Below are 17919 nucleotides of genomic sequence, written 5' to 3'. Positions count from 1 at the left end.
AATATAAAGAAATGTTGGGACACCTGGGTGGCTCAGTTGGTTAAGTGTCTGCCTTTAGCTCAGGTAATGATCCCAGGGTGCCGGAATGGAGCCCCACATCAGGATCCCTGCTCAGTAGAGAGGCTGCATCTCCCTCCCTCTTCCTTCCCCTCCCCCTATTTATGCACACACATGCAAGCTTTCTGTCAAATAAGTAAAATCTTTAAAAAAAATAGTGTTGTTGAGCATCACACAGTATAAAAAATTAAGAATCTTTAAAATCTAATCTTGAACTTAATTGTATAATGGAAAAGAGAAGCCCAAGACAACTGAATTTTTTTTTTTCTATCATAAAGAAAATAGATGCACAGGGACACCTGGGTGGCTCAGCAGGTAAGCATCTGCCTTTGGTTCAGGGCCTGATCCCGGAGATCCAGGGGCCCGGGGATGGAGTCCCACATCAGGCTCCCCACAGGGAGTCTGCTTCTCCCTCTGCCTAGGTCTTTGCCTCTCTCTGTGTGTCTCTCATGAATAAAATCTTTTTTAAAAAATAGATACACAGATTAAATCTCTGTAAATATACATATCTGTATTGCAGTTTATCCCACCTATATACAGGCAAATCTCAGATCTAAATATCTCTACAAGGTATTTAACAACAGAAACTTTCTTTACCATATATTTAACTGGTCTCAAGGCTTTTTTTTTTTTTTAAAAAAACAACAAGCATCTCTTTTTCCCCAAGAAACTGCTGTCTTATGCTGTGAGAAAGGCCTCACACCTTTCTCATATACAAAACACATTACATGTAAGGTATCTCCCAAGAAATTTAAAACAAATGAAATGAGATTGCCATCTGCATTAGATCCATAAAAACCAAGCAGATGCAAAGTCACCTTAACAAGTAGCTCCCAAGACAGTTGACAAATATCTGCCTGAGAATATTAACATATTTAAAGAAAAAAGAATTTGTTGATTAGAAGGGGAATTGGAAGGGGTGCCTGGGTGGCTCAGTGGTGCATCTGCCTTTGGCTCAGGGCATGATGCCCAGGGTCCTGGGATCAAGTCCTGCATTGGGCTCCTTGTGGGAGGCCTGCTTCTCCCTCTGCTTATGTCTCTGCCTCTCTCTGTGTATCTCTCATGAATAAATAAATATATTTTAAAAAGAAGGGGAATAGGAAGAAAAAAAGTAAAAGGAGTAAATTTTGTCAGTGCTCTACCAAACACAGTCCAGGAGACAGGAGTCCAATGTGCACACTGTAACAATATAGGCCACCGGAAAGGCTTTCCCTGAAGAAGAGGCCCTTACGCCCTCCATCTGCATCTGTAACATTCTCTGTTCAAATCCCAAATTCATAAAGTAGTGATGAGCATGTCTGGATTATAATTTCACTCCCTACTTACATTTGCCTTCAAAGGAAAGAATGTGTTAAGCATGCCAATAGAAGTATATGAGTATTTCAACTAATACAGTGAGCAGCTACACACACGTTCACACAGCATGTATGCCTGCACACATGTGTATCTACTCTCTATCCTTCTGTCAGTGATCATCCTGAATAAGCCCATGAAGGACAGATCTCTTGCAAAAGCATATAGATAAAATTAGATTTCTAAGCATACAAAGACCAGAGTCAGACCCTGGAATATGGTCATTCTAAGATAATGAACATCCTCCTGTACAGGAACTTTGTGTTTCTCAATGTTAGGATTATAGCTTCTACCTCACGTGTAATACCTACAGCACCTAAAGGAGTGTCATGTATATCACAGAAACTCAATTGCCTATTAAGTTGTTAGATTTGAAAATAATTAAAAGTTGTATTGACTTTGGAAAATGAAGACAACTACAATGCTCATGCCTATGTCAAACATACAGTTTGAATAGAAAAACCTGCAATTTTTTAAATTATCTTTTAAAATTTTTATTAAATCATGCACATCCACAACCAGTTAATTCTACATATAGTAAGCAAACATTTACTTTCCAGATACTAACAGATTTTATTACTCTGGCATATATGTATTTCAGAAATACAATTTGACATCAGTATAACATTCAGCAACACAATATTCATCTATGCCGTCCACACGCATACTCAAAACTATAAAAAACAACATACCAGGTATTACTACAGTATGAAAATATAACACTACACCAATCTCTACTATCACCCACCAAATTTCAATAAAACATACTATTCTGTATTCTCCCTCCCCAATAAGGAAGTTGAAAACTGTCAGTTTCTTACAGATGTCCTCCCCTCCACACAAACACACTCCATTAGATCTAATGATCACTGTCCTCTGTACACAAAAATGTCTTGTCAGTGACTGGTTGCTGTTCATGTACATAGTAAAGCTGCAAAGACCAAAGCACAAACATAAGTCCTTTACATGAAAATATTTTTTACACAGAATACTCTCCTAGAATAAAAAGTATCACTCAAATTCTCACATAATTTCTAGGTTTATAAACTGTTTACTTTTTAATATCACTTAGAGTTAATGTATCCTGAAGTTAATATGTTAATCTATCGAAAACCAATTCAAACACATATAATGTTGTGGTTCCAATCACCGCTCTGAATGAAAGGAAAATGTGAACTATGCATTGAACTTCCAAAAGCATACCTGTTAACATATGTACACGGTGATAGAATAAACTTCCCTAATCCACTAGAGTGAAATGTATATTACAGGGAGATTAGATACCACAGGACAGAAAACTGAGTGACTTTCTTCATAATGTCTGTATTGTTCCAGTTAATTACCTTATGTCCCCAAACCCTGATACCAAGAATATGACTGTTATTCCACAAGTAGCATAAATTTTTCTCTTCAACATTAACAAAATGTTTCATTTAACATAATGAAATGTATATAGAACCAAAAATCAAGTATCTGGTAAATACAAAATTTTCTACCATGCTAATCTTTACAAATGATTTTAAATTCTCCACAGAATTTTTTTAAAGATTTTATTTACTTATTATGGGAGACACAGATAGAGAGAGGCAGAGACACAGAGGAGAAACAGGCTGCATGCAGGAAGCCCGACACAGGACTCGATCCCAGGACTCCAGGATCATGCCTTGGGCCAAAGGCAGGCGCTAAACCGCTGCGCCACCCAGGGATCCTAGGAGATTCAATTTTAAATCAACTACTATTTATACATGTAAACACTGATAAGGGGAAAAATACATACTCTCCACATTTATATTTGATTAACCATCTAATTAAGTTGTTACTGAATGAATAATGAAACTTTTATCCAAAATAACTGGCAAAGGCCAAAAATAGACAATGCAGTTAAGCAAGAAGGGCCTATTAGAATACCAGAGAAGCAATTATTTCAACGGAAATAAATCTAGGTCTTTAATGGCATGAATAAAGAGAAAATCAGAACTTTAAGGGAACAGTTGTCCTTTTTTATTCAACAATGATATAACATAGCTGCCTCCAAATTAATTTACCTTTCATTTGTTTTCAAGTTTCTCTAATTCAACTAAGAGGTATTTAAATTACAATATTTGCCAGGTGGGATCCCTGGGTGGCGCAGCGGTTTAGCGCCCGCCTTTGGCTCAGGGCGCGATCCTGGAGACCCGGGATTGAATCCCACGTCGGGCTCCCGGTGCATGGAGCCTGCTTCTCCCTCTGCCTATGTCTCTGCCTCTCTCTCTCTCTCTCTCTCTGTGACTATCATAAATAAATAAAAGTTTAAAAATAAAAATAAAATATTTGCCAGGAAAACTTTAAAACAAGCTCATGTTTCCCAATGTGCCATGCCAGATTTGAACATGGTATTTATTTAAAACTTAACTGGACCAAGTTAGTTTGGGTTTGAGAGCATACAATAATTTTCCGTTTTAAGCACTGTTGGTTGTTTTTCTAGTTACGACAGAATGTCTAGAAAGACAAATTTTCCCAATTTTTTCCCCTTTCGAGGTATTTATAAAACCCGAAAAATTATTTCTAGGTACTTAATTCCACCTTCCAGGAAATGAAGTGTCTCTCTTACACAGAACACCCAGAATACTTTCAAAATCAATGATAATTAAGAAACATAAAAAAAAAAAAAGAAAGAAACATCAAATTCGGACCAGGGTATCACACAAGTAACTAAGAGTCATCATCTTTTGGCTATTAAATGGCATATTTCTTGTCCCCCTACGTACTACCAAGAGTTCTTTATCTATACAGTAGATGTACTCTCTTAATGTAGGCTTTACTCTTCTGAGGATAAGATAAATCTGAGTTTTAAAGGTAACTGCAAAGGTCAGCAAAAGAAAAGACAAATGGGACTACATCAAACTTAACTTCTGTACTGCGAAGGAAGTTATCAAGAGAGTGAAAACACATACTAAATGGACAAAAACATTATTTTTGTAAATCGTATTTCTGGGAAGGGATTGATATCCAGAATATATAAGGAACTCCTAAACTCAAAAACAAAATAATCTGATTTAAAAATGGGCAAATGACTTGAATAGACATTTCTCCAAATATGTGTGTGTGTGTGTGTGTGTGTGTATAAATGGCCAAGAAGTATATAAAATGGATCCTCAACAACACTAATGACCAGGAAGTACAAATCAAAACCACAATAGATATCACCTCACACCTTCTGAAAGGCCATTATTAAAGAAGAAAAAGAGGGACGCCTGGGTGGCTCAGCAGTTTAGCGCTTGCCTTCAGCCCAGGGTGTGATCCAGGAGTCCCAGGATCAAGTCCCACGTCCAGCTCCCTGCATGGAGCCTGTTTCTCCCTCTGCCTGTGTCTCTGTCTCTCTCTGTGTGTGTCTCTCATGAATAAATAAATAAAATCTTTGGGCAGCCTGGATGGCTCAGCGGTTTAACGCCACCTTCAGCCCAGGGCCTGAACTGGAGACCCAGGATCGAGTCCCATGTCGGGCTCCCTGCATGGAGCCTGCTTCTCCCTCTGTGTCTCTGCTTCTCTCTCTCTTTCTGTCTCTCATGAATAAATAGAATCTTAAATAAAATCTTTAAAAAAAAAAGAAAAAAACAAGTGTTGGCAAAAACGTGGAAAAACTGGAACTTCTGTGTTTTGGTGGGAATATAAAATAGGGCAGCAGCTATGGAAAATAGTAGGAAGGTTCTTCAAAAAATTAAAAATAGAATTACTTTATGATCCAGCAACCCCATTTCTGGATATATATACAAATGAACTGAAAGCACAATCTTGCAGTTATTTGCACATCTGTGTTCACAGCAGCATTTATTCACAAAAGCCGAGAGGTAGACTCAACCTAAATGTCCATCTAGATGAATGGATAAAGAAAATGTGGTATGTAACGCACAATGAAATATTATTCAATCTTTTTTAAAAAAAGATTTGAGAGACAGAGAGTACGCACGGGCAAGCAAGGGGGCATGGCAGAGGGAGAGAGAGAAGCAGACTCCACTGAGCAGGGAGCCCAAGGGGAGCTGGATCCCAGGACTCTGAAATGATGACCTGATCCAAAAGTAGACGCTTAACCAAAAGGAGCCACCCAGGCACCCATGAAATATTACTCAATCTTAAAAAAGAAGAAAATCCTGTCATGTGCTATAACACTGGATGAACCTCAAGGACATTATGCTAAATGAAATAAGACCATTACAGAAAGATATATACTGAATTATTCTACTCATATGAACTATTTAAAATAGTAAAACTCAAGCAACCCGGTGGCTCAGTGGTTTGGCGCCTGCCTTTGGCCTGGGGTGTGATCCTGGGGACCTGGGATGGAGTCCCACGTCGGGCTCCCTGCATGGAGCCTGCTTCTCCCTCTGCCTGTGTCTCTGCCTCTCTCTCTCTCTCTCTCTCTCATGAATAAATAAATAAAATCTTCAAAAAATAAAATAGTAAAACTCTTAGAAAGTAAACTGGTGGTTGCAGGGACTGTGAAGAGGGGGGAAGATGCGAGTTGTTCTCTCCCACTGATGGGAGAGTTCAGTAGGTAACAGAGTTTCAGTATTACAAGATGGCAAAGTTCTAAAAATGTACTGCACAAAAAATGCAGTTAACAATACTGTCTATAATATACACCTAATGTTTAAGTTGTTCAATTTTTTTAAAGATTTATTAAAAAAAAGATTTTATTTATGAGAGACACACACACACACAGAGAGAGAGAGAGAGAGAGAGAGAGAGGCAGAGACACAGGCAGAGGGAGAAGCAGGCTCCATGCAGGGAGCCAGATGCGGGATTTGATCCCGGGTCTCCAGAATCACACCCTGGGCCGAAGGCAGGTGCTCAACTGCTGAGCCACCCAGGGATCCCTTAAGTTGTTCAATTTCATGTTATGCTTTCTACCACACATTTTTAAATAAACTAATGAACCAAGAATAGTGAAACAATCCTGAAAAAGAAGAACAAAGTTGGAACACATTTGTCAGTTACAAACTTAATGCAAAACTATAGTAATTTTGACAGTGTGGTACTTGGCAAAGGAAAGACACACTAACCAATGGAACAAAATGGAGTCAGAAATAAACCCTCACATCTACAGTCAAATAATTTTTAACAAATGTGCCATGATAATTCAATGGGGTTAAGAATTTTTTTTCCAACAAATAGTGTTGGGAACAACTGGATATCCATATTCAAAAGAAAGAAATTAGATCCCTACTTCATATTACACACAAAAGTTAATCCAAATAAAGACCTAAATGTGTAAGTTCAAACTGTAAGATTCTTAGAAGAAAACAAGGGTAAATCTTTAAGACCTTAGGTTAGACAATGCTCCTTAGCACACCAAAAACACAAATGACAAAAGAAAAAATAAGTTGGACTTCATCAAAATTTAAAGTGTCTATGCTTCAAAGGACACCATCAAAAAAAATTTACAAAAAACCCACGAGAGAAAATTTTTGCAGATTCTGTATCTAATAAAGGACTTGTGTCCAGAGTATATAAACAGCTCTTAAAACTTAACAGTGAAAAGACAAATAACCTAAGTGAAAAATGGGTAAAGGATTTAAGAGACAGTTCTCTTTTATTTTTAAGATTTTATTTATTTATTCATAGAGACACAGAGAAAGAGAGAGGCAGAGACAGAAGCAGGCTCCATGCAGAGAGCCTGATGTGGGACTTGATCCAGGGTCTCCAGGATCACGCCCTGGGCTGCAGGCGGCGCTAAACCGCGCACCACGGGGGCTGCCCGACAGTTCTCTTTTATATAGACATCTACAAATGGCCCAATAAGCACACAAAAAGATGTTCAACATCATAAGCCATCAGGGAAATGCAAATCAAAACCACTGCACACCCACCAGCATGGTTAAAATTAAAAAAAAAATAACAGGGGATCCCTGGGTGGCGCAGCGGTTTGGCGCCTGCCTTTGGCCCAGGGCGCGATCCTGGAGACCCGGGATCGAATCCCACGTCGGGCTCCCGGTGCATGGAGCCTGCTTCTCCCTCTGCCTGTGTCTCTGCCTCTCTCTCTCTCACTGTGTGCCTATCATAAATAAATAAAAATAAAAAAAATAAAATATTTAAAAAAAATAACAAAGTTTGGGAGGATGTAGAGACATTAGAAAATTCACACACCATTGGTAGAAATGTAAAAGGATGCAGCTGCTTTGGAAAATGGTATGGCAGTTCCTCAAAAGTTAAAGACAGAGTTGTCACATGACTTAGCAATTCCACCCCTAGGTATATATCCAACAGAAATGAAAACAAAATATTGGTATATAAATGTTCACAGACCCAAAAGGTGCATCCCCGGGTGAATAAATAAAAGGTGCTATATCCATAATATGAAATATTAATTGTACATTTTTAACAGGTGAATTGTTTGGTATATTACATGTCAATACAATTATTAAAAATAGTAATCTGCCATGATTATATAGTCCTATCACATAAAATATAAAATATTCCAATTCAAAAATAACTTAGAATTCACCAAACTCACTTGTTTTACAAATGATGAAATGGAAGCTTTCAAACCTGGATAGAATAGCATGGGGCCTGTCTTGAAATCCAGTTCCAGGGCTATTCTCACTGTGGAGTAGATAATGATGCACTACCTCCCTGCACTTAGATAATGACTGGATGAAGAAGAGGCCCAGGGTTCCTATAGAAAGTAGCTACTGCCATGTATTCTTTTTCTCTTTAATTACCAAATAGCTTTGGCCTACTTCCAGGGTCTATTTTGAGGGGGGGGGAGGGGTACAGCTAACATTATAGCCTACAAGTCTCTCTTTCCTCTTCTACTTCACCCAACACAAACCATAATGAATGGAAACAGGACAGTTAGAAGAGGAAGGTTAATACCCTCTTGCCTTATCTGTGAAAAGGCTACCGTGTCTCCTCATCTCCTCAGATGATCAAGACAGATTCATCTAAATATAATGTATACAGAATTTTCACCCAATGAGCAAGAGACTGGAACATGCCCTGGATGGGCACTTAGCTATCAATTATTGAATTTATATTTCCCTGGAAGAAAACATCCCATCTGAGGGAAGGAGTGTGGAAAATAGCTCAGCTATCTTCCCTGAAACAAGGATAACTGAGCCAATTAATACATTCACAAGACATCATGAAAAACTTCAAATACAACTATTAAGAAGCCTTGGCTAAAAAAGGTAAGGTCAAGTAAAAAACGATGAATAACTTTACAGGGATTGGGTAATAATATATTTGCAAAGTTACTGGAGAGCCCTGAAAGAGTTTGGTAAAATCACAAAAATTATTTAAATGGGAAAGACAGAATTGTTTGATTCACATAGATTTTCCTTGTCAAAAAAAATAATAACTTTTGTTAAAGAGAGATGAGGTATTATAATCTATTTTCTATTTACATGTTTTGAAAAATTCTTAAAAAGTAATTCTATGAGTCTTCTATGATGTCAAAGTAGTATTTTCCAATGCAAAATCTGCAAATATTTGTCCTTATTATGACTTGAAAATGATCTGATATTCATCCTGTTCTTCCTTTACAATGAGGCAACAAAGCAAAGACAGAAAGAATCAAGTGATAACACTAGGCTATGTTAGAGGGATATAAAAGGGGGAAATAGCACAGGAAAATTAATAGGCCACATTTCTTTTATACAGACTTTAAAACATATGCATCTATAAAATATTAGTTTTTCCTAGATATGTAAGACAAACTGTTAATAGATCCATTAATATACACAATTCAGTTAGCATAAAAAATATTTAGTTATAACATACTAGTGACCAGAAATACTACTTTTGTCCTCTGAAGGATTAAAAACTGAAAATAAGATTTTTCATTGCTGTCAAACGTATTCAGTTTTCCCCTCAAATGAAGTTTAGATGAAAACAATGTGACTGACAAGCTCTAGCACAGGCAAATCTTGGCAGCCCTCAACTCTGTCTATCTCCTTGGCCTGTTAAGCAAAATTCCTTCACAAACTGTTGGTCTTTGCAATAACTCCTACAAAGCTCATTACTGCCAGCATCGGCCTATCCCCCATGTTGTGCATTTATCCCTGGGATGCATATCAACATGTGGCACATGTCCTTGACATGCACAGAAGAGCTGCACCCCAGGACAGCAGCACGCATGACAATAGTGTCGACTCTTACTTCTTTATGGTTGCTGGGATGTAACCAAGAAATCTAATAACTGTGACAGTGGGGCCTTTGGGTTTTTCCTTGCATTTCTAGACAGTGAAGCTGCACAGACACTAATGAAAGGTTAAATGAATAGGAATAGTTGACAAGAGGTACAATAAAGAAGGAGCTTGGTAATCCACAGACACTGAGCAGAGATCCTTGGCTCAAGCAGAGAAAGGACAGCACATCGTCGAGTCACAATATTTAAAACAGCTTGCTATACACAGAGGCTTTTGTGTCTGGGTACACGTCTGGCTTTGGACTAAAAAAAAAAAAAAAGGATACTGAAAAGGAATTTCAGCATGGGGCACTTTGGCAAATGTAAGGTCATAATAAGAGAAAAATGTTTTGTGTGGGTTGTTACATCTTTGTACTAAACACAAAAAAGCTGGAACTATGAACTCATGAACCACAAGTTCCAAGACAATACTGTACATTTTGACAACTATTAAATACTGTATCTAGAGAGCTGGTTTGATGTGATTCCCACTGGTAAGATATACATCCAATGACTCATTTAGCAGTTCCACATTCGGCCTTCCTTGTGGAAGAATTCCTGATACTTATCTTAGAGTTTTAGAGTCAAGTTCTAGTTTTCTGAGAACATGATTTGTTACGAATATCACCAGAACTCTCCAGCCATCTTCCATTCATTGCAAAACATCCCAGCCGCTTACTATAAGGAAACTGAATGTATCATGCTAGCAATGTGTGAAGTATACAAGGCAAGCTTTTTGTAATTTCAAGTGACTGTAAAAGTGAAATGTCCTCAACTAACATTCTTAATTATTGAATTTTCTTATTTTTATTTTTTTTAGTTTAGTGTCCTCACTATACCTTAAGAGAAGGTTGTATACCTTGGGGAACTGATTTTAAAATTATAATAGCAAAACTATTAAAAAATCACCAAGGGAAAAAAAATTCCAGAATTACAAGGGAAAAATTAAAAAATAAAAATAAAAAAGACATTGTTAGGTACTTTAAAAAAAAAAGAAAGAAAAAAGTTACAACTCTGCTACGGCATAAACTTAAAAACTGATTATCTGTAAAATCATCCTATGCATATGCATGAGGTTAGAATATAGGTTCACAATAAATGGTAAAAGCATACTGAGAACATGTTTTAAAACAAGGGAGCCTCTTTGAACAGCCAAATTAAATTATAGCTGAACTCTTGAGTGTACTGAGGGTTCTAATAAGCAACAAATAAAGACTTTTATTGGCTAGCAACATAATGAGAGTTACTGTGTGAAAGATGAAAAAAAAAAAAGACAAATCTGGGTAGTTTATCTCACTGGATTATATTATTTACCTAAATGGTAAATAAGGTTGTCCCAAGTAATGCTACTAAAAACTAGTATATAAATATTAAAGCAATTATGATCAATGACCCTTTAATGTAAACATATCACAAATTTTAGTGGAAAGACTGATAAACAACTGTGAAATTAAATAAAAAATACTGAATTTAATACCTCTTAAGTTCTATTTCTTTACATTTAATTTACTTATTGATTCCTAATATATTAGCCTTATAAATGGTTTACTATATTATGCTTATAAATGAAGCATTTATTCTAAAGGAGTCTTCCCTCTAGAGTAAGGCAGTTGTATGTAGAACTACTTCAAAACCATTATTTACAGAAAGGAGGTTGTCCTTAGTGAACTGAAAGAAGGTATTCCCCTCCTCAGTGATTTGGTAGGAAGTTACTTTTAAAAGAACTTTGAAGAGTGGCCTCCTAACAGAACTCCTTCAGTTGGCAAAACAACAAACAGTACTTAGTAAACCAAATCAGATTTAAGGTGTATTTGGTTGCATTTTGCTTGATCTTCAAATTACATAAAAGGCAGAACCCTAGAATTCTTAGGTGACTACCTAACTGTTCTTATAGAAAGTTGTTGCTTCTGTCAGAGCTTAAAAAAAAAAAATACAAACAAACCCAATAGCACCTCCAAGCCTAAACATTAAGTCAGTATTCATTATCTACTCTTTTCCTACAACATTCTGATTGCCAGAGTGATTTTTTTTTAACCTTAAGTATATCTAATAAAATCATAAGGCTCCCTCTAGCTCTTTAGAGAGGAGTTTACTAACCAAGGATCCTATGTAATTCCTAACCAACAGAAAAGATTTGAGGCTGCCTCCCCTTCCACAAGAAATGTTTTCAACTGTTTCTTGCAAGGATGTAGATGGTAAATGAGACCATCTGCAGGGGAATTCAGAAAGCACTGCTCCTTATATCCACATTAACTTAATCTATTAATTGCTTCCAACCTAAGCTTTATATAGAAAATTATAGAGTGAAACTTTAACCTGTTTAAACTACATATACATTCCCAACTTGCATTTATCAAGCTAGTTAAAAGTAATTTTCATCTCAAAAAACAACATGTATGAATATCTACAGAAATTCAAATCTGTGATCCAGTCTCAGTTCTAAAAACCTACATCTAAATGCAGAATCTTGAAATTAAAAAAAAAAATATGAACAATGTATCTGTGGGATTTCCATAAAACAAAAGATGCTGATGGTCACTGTAGAAAACATTTCCACATGCCATAGTATTTACACACAACACTGGTAATACCTTTCTTAATTGCTTAATCTTTTCTGAGTTTCAGCATTGGGTATTTTAGGATTGCAGTTATTTAGAAGGCTATATAAATAATACAGTTAGGTACACCACTGATATTTAATTTATCTTATAATAGCCATAAAAGCTCCATAGTCGTCTGGCAAATCATTTCAAACAAGTGAATACGAAAAATGCTAAACTGAAAAAAAAAAAAAAAACCTTAACTGAACTCCTCAAGCTCACAAGGGCCATCCTTCACATACTTAAGGAATATTTATAGTGGTGATGAACCTTAACTATAAAATGAAAAATAAAAGGAATCACTGACTTCAAGTCACCACCTATTCTGGTCTCCCTTAATATAAGAAATATTCCCAGGAAAAACAAAAAGAATAGCTCCCTCCACTCCCAACCCCCGCCCCTTTTTGAGCTAGTGTCCAATTTCTTCTTTTCTGAACAGCTGTATTATCCAACTTAAGTTGCTCTGCTAATTTCAGTCCCACAAGGACTAACTTGGAAGGCAAAAAAATACAAGAAAAGATCAATTTGCTGGGAAAGATCAAATGAGAAAACTGTGGGGACAGCACCAGGTCAGCGTGTGGAGAACTAAGCAGACCTGTTCTTCATTAACTGTGGCTCTCTGGGGATGTCACACACTACCTGTCCGTGGGCTTTATTGAACCGCCTAACCCGCCTCTCTGTTCCATTCTTCTGGGCCCAAGTGAATCATATCCTGCTGCTGACAAGTTAGCAGGGGACTGCGGCTGCAACATGAAAGTACTTTTCTTTCTTGTCTAAATCAGGCAGATTTTTGAAAAGACGACACAGCATTGACTCGTGACATGGCAAGATGAAACGAGAGGTCTGGGCCGGTCTTGGAGCTGTGCAGATAAAAGTAATCAAATGACACTCCTGGAATGCAAATTGGCATTCTTGACTGCAGCAATTGCACAACCATGAAACATCCCTGACAGCAAGCAAGATTAGGACAAAATGTTATGTAAAGCACTGAACTCAAAAACTCTCACTTGAAAATTCAAACTGTAACACTTACATTTTAATATAGCAATAGTCAGCTCTGCTTTTGTCTGCTTCTTTTTGTAATCACATATCCCTGCCTGGCAGATCTCTTACATTTCCGGTAGAAGAGGAAAAAAAAAAAAAAAGGTATTGGGAATGTATAACTGCTATTAATATTTTCTCAATATTTATTTTTTAAAAATCACAGGAGGTTGATTCTTGTTCAAAGTTTTACGTGCAAACAACACCGAACTTAATATTCTCAAGGGGTAAGAAAAGACGGTCTCAAACGTTTCTCATAAGATACTCAGAGTTCACATTCAGGTTCAGTAGCATTTCCCTCAGGTGAAGATACTCTTGTACTTCGGTAGAGTGATTAGCAATCTGGATTTTAAATACTCTGCTCTCCGGGAACAGAAAGAGTAGCTACAACTAAGAACTTCATTAAGGCTGAACGGTTTAAAATGAAACAGCTACAAATATAACATAAAAACAGATACACTGTAAACGTTCACAAGGGATTTTGTGTGTGTGTGTGTGTGTGTGTGTGTGCGCGCGCGCAAGAGTCCAAAGGGTAAAAAGGAAGTTCTATTAACTTGTATAAGGTCTCACTACTCTTTGAGTAGGTCTTCAAATAAGACACACTACATAATAGCGCCAGAAATAAATTCCTCCAGTTAAAACATGTATGTGTGTGCACGCGCAGTTAACATCTGAAAACTGCAGAATACAAAGCGGTGGATAACAAATGGGTTTAGCCACTTTTCAAAATGATTAGTATTTGGGAATAGATGAGCGGGCAAATAGAATGCAGGCTGGGGGGGGAAAGGGAAGAAAAATAATACCTACAACCGGGTTTTATACAGTGTTCTTGCGTAAGATGCCACTGGAAGAAACACTCAAGCACTAAACAGATATATTTAATACTTTGTTTTGACGCCTCCACTTAAAACACAGGTTCCCAGCATTGCAACTGTCCACGAAGTACGATAGATAGATAGATAGATGATAGATAGATAGATGATAGATAGATAGATAGATAGATAGATAGATAGATAGATAGATAAGGCAGGCCACTTTCCGCCACTTTAATCCTGGGTACCCAGGATCATTTTATGATGTCTTTCGTACAACAGCTTGACTCTAGGGTAAATGGGAACCACTATAAATCGCACGCTGCTTTCAAAACCACTTTAATTTCTGTCAGCGTCACTGTAACCACAGTCTTGGGCGCACGCTACTTGTGTGTGTGTGTGTGTGTGTGTGTGTGTGTGTGTGCGCGCGCGCGCCTGCATCTGACAGTCGCATCTCCTACACTCCGGTTGTGACTCTGATCACTGAAACAAGAGATGTCACATTCGGGGGGGGGGGGGGAGGAAGGGAAGAAAATAACCCACGCCGACCCGCTATCTCTCCCTTTTCCCTACGTACTCCATCTCCATGCAGAACCCGGTGGGTGAGCCCGCCAAGTTGGGGGGTAAGGAACGACGGCAGCACTGGGTGGAAGCAAACTGAAGGCAAGGGAGCGGTCCAACCCCATTTCTAACAAACCACTTCCCCCGAAGGCGGACGGGGCGCTCATCCGCAGGCGGACTCCCCGCAGAGACGCCGCTTCGAGGACTCGGGGGCTTGTGCTCCAACCTCGCCTTCCCATCTCCTCCACCACTCGCACTTGGAACTTTTCTCAGCCTCACTACACGGGAGGGGGGGAGCTCATCCACGTTTTTTTTTTTTATTTTTTTACCTTTTTGTTTTATTATTATTATTATTTTTTTTTTTTTTTTTGCAAATCCTGCCCCCTCCCCGGGCCCCACATGCCACCCTGCAGTCAATGTGTAAGTAAAACAAACGGGCTCCTTTAAAACTGCACCTCGAAAAAACAATCCCCGTTGTCCCTCGGGTGCCGGCTCCCGCCCCAGGGTTCGCGCACTGCCCACCAAGCCTCCGGGGGGGCACGTCCTACGTCCCCCGCATCTCCCCAGGGAGGGCTCGCGAACTCGCCGCGGAGAGCGGCAGGGGAGGGGGGAGGGGGCGCCAAGGTGCCGGGGCCGGCGGCCGCGTCCCCGCCGCGCGGCGCACCAGCGCGCCCCGGCGCCCGCGCCCACGCCCGGCCGCCCGGCCCTCACTCGCGGGCAAGTTTTAAAAGTTACCGTTGTCCGAAAACGCTTTCCTCTCCGCCCCGAGCTCGGCGCGGCGCTCCATTCATCCCCCGCCTCCCCTCCGCCCGGCCGCCCCGGCCGCCCCGGCCCGGCCCCACTCCCTGGAGCCCCTGTCGCCCGCCGCGGGAGGGGGCGAACCTCCCGAGCCCCTCACACCCACACACACCCACACACACCCACACACACTCCACACTCACGCGCGCGCACGCAGCCCTCCCACCCCGAGCCCTCCTCGCAAACTTGGGCCAAGTTGAGGGGACATCTCGGGAGCACGGCAGGGGCCAGGTCGGGCTGAGGTGCTGGTGGGCTGCCCGCCCTCCTCAGCGCCCCCCACCCCCCCCCGCCCCGTCCACCTCACGCCGCCCGACTGGAGGCAAACGCGGCCCCCGGGCGACCCCGGGGGCGCGCGGGCGCGGGGGCTCCCGTCTGACTAAGTCTAGAATAAAAAGGAAAGGAGGGTGGAAACTTCTTACCATCTCGGCATGCTGGTTGTCAAGTGCAGCCCCCGCCTCTTGGTCTCCTCTTAGCGGCCGCGCCTGGACCAGCCCCTCGGCCGCCTCTCGCTCCTTCTGTCTCGGCCTTTCTTTCCCTCCCCCTCCCGATTTCCTCCGGGCCGCCGCTCTCGCCGCCTCCGCCTCTCCCCGCCCGCCCGCCCGCGCGCGCCCTCGCCGCGGCCCCTCTGCGCTCAGGTGACTGATTTACACACGCGCCCAGGGTCGCCCTCGCTCTCCGAGTCGGAGCCTGCAGCGTCCCCCCAGCTCCTCGGGACAGGAAAGAAAGAAAAAGAGAGAGAAAGAAAAAAAAAAAAGAAAGAAAGAAAGAAAGAAAAGAGGAACGGACTGTCCCGGGTGGGGGCTGCTGCGGGGGGCGGGGGAGAGGCCCGCGGGCGAGGTGACCCGGGGCGCGTTTGCAAGCCTCCCAAGTTGCTCCTCTCTGCAAAACTGTCGTGACTACAATGTTGCTTCCCTTTTGCAAAATATTAGTGGGTTAGTTTTGTTGTTGTTGGTCCTCAGATTTCCAGGGGTTTCGTGCGGGAGGATGTGTATTTCTCCCCCCCCCCACCGCCACCATCACCGCCGCCGCCCCGTTACTGCCCCCCCCCCGCCCCGGGTCGCGGTGGGAAATGGGAAAAGCAACTTTGGCGCCCCCCCCCCCGCCCGGGGGTGCGGGCGTGGAGGTGGAGGTGGCCGCCAGCGCCCAGCTGTCAGAGAGAGAAACGCCGAGGAAAGGGCGCGAACTTTATTCCGACTGCAGCGAACCGCGGCGTCGCCTTCCTTTCCGGGCACTCGCCGGTCTCGGGCCGCTTCGCGCGGCTCCTCCTCGCGCACCGCCGCCGCCGCCGCCGCCGCCTTCCTCGCTCTGTCGGCCGCCGCCGCTCCCGCGCCCTCGCCCGGTCAGCCCGGGTTGTCCGCGCGCCACAGGACGGAAGGTGAGGGAAGCGGAGGAGACCCCGGGGACACGCACTCGGGACGGAACGTGCTGGGCCAAAAGGCACAAAGTTGCGCGCGGCAGCCGGGCGGGGGGAGGGGAGGGAAAGTTGCCGGTGGCGGCCCAGACGCCGGCTCGCGGCGAGGGCTTCCTTCCCCTTCCCTCGTCTGGGCCGCGCGGGCCGCGGGCGGGACACGGCCCGGGGAGGGGAAGGCGAGCGCCGCCTCTCCGGGGGGCCTCGGCGGACTCGCGGCGCCCCGGCCCGCACACGCACCGACGCACACCCGCCGGCCGCTGAAGGACGTTTCTTAGACGCCGGCAGAACGCACATCCCGGCCGCCAGGATGAGGGCGGCGGGGGGCGGCCGGGGGGGGGGCGGGGGGGGGCGAGTTTAATCATCGTCAGCTTTCTAACGTGCACTTTGTGCCAAAAAACATCTCGGCGTTGTGCAGATTGATCACAGCTAGAGCAAACTTTGCACGGGAGGAAGGCACCGGTTTCAAGCATACTCCCCGAGCACTGAGAAAACCCCAGTCGTCGAGGACTTGCTTGGCCGAACTACAGGTTTGAATCATCCCTCCTCCTCCTCTTCCTTCCCCGAAGTGGAGGGGCCGGGGCCGAGAAACGGCTTCACTGCATCCAGAGGTCAGAATTAAATTCCTTTGAAAATATGTAGCCTTGGAATGACATCGTTTTATTTTCTTTGATGCACAGCCTGCGCTTAAGTTTAATGTATGAATTGTCACAATAATTAAAAAAGAGTCGGGGGAGCTGTGACGTGGGAGACGATGGCCCAAGTAGCCACAGCTGTGCCGAAAATGTGATTAGGCTTATTATTCACGTGGACCCTGCTTTTTAACGGTAGGGCCACCGCACCTGCAGTTCTGTGTATTGATTGGGTCCAAACCCCTGACCGTTTTCAGGCCCTTAGAAAGCAGATTTCAACTCATTTCTAGATTTGTATGATTCTCTGCCTCATTTTGGTGAGAAAAGTCTTGCCTGATAAACACTTCTACTATACTATTTTATAGTAAATACTCTGCAGAATTCTAGACACATGGTTCATCTGGAATTTTCTAGTGGGAGACAGATTACTTCTCTAGAGCGTAAATCAAAGTAAAGACTATCTAATGACTACCCATATATATAAATGCATGTT

At 42.1% G+C, this 17919-nt stretch overlaps 1 protein-coding gene across 3 annotated transcripts in view; it reads right to left on the bottom strand.

Annotated features, from left to right (window-relative positions):
* Positions 1-15904, bottom strand: part of BNC2 (basonuclin 2) — a 444196-nt gene extending 428292 nt beyond the window's left edge. For 2 of the 3 annotated variants that reach the window (XM_055302016.1, XM_055302018.1), the window contains exon 1: positions 15806-15904. In XM_055302016.1, coding sequence (XP_055157991.1) covers positions 15806-15808 — 3 coding nt within the window. In that variant the 5' untranslated portion in view covers positions 15809-15904. The remainder of the gene's footprint in view (positions 1-15805) is intronic. The other variant, XM_055302015.1, reaches the window with a different exon arrangement.
* Positions 15905-17919: the final 2015 nt, after the last annotated feature.

This window comes from Nyctereutes procyonoides, unplaced genomic scaffold (assembly GCF_905146905.1).
Source record: "Nyctereutes procyonoides isolate TBG_1078 unplaced genomic scaffold, NYPRO_anot_genome, whole genome shotgun sequence".
In the NCBI taxonomy this organism is placed as follows: Eukaryota; Metazoa; Chordata; class Mammalia; order Carnivora; family Canidae; genus Nyctereutes; species Nyctereutes procyonoides.
The sequence above is the reverse complement of the archived record's forward strand: the minus strand, read 5'-3'. Positions and strand labels throughout refer to the sequence as shown.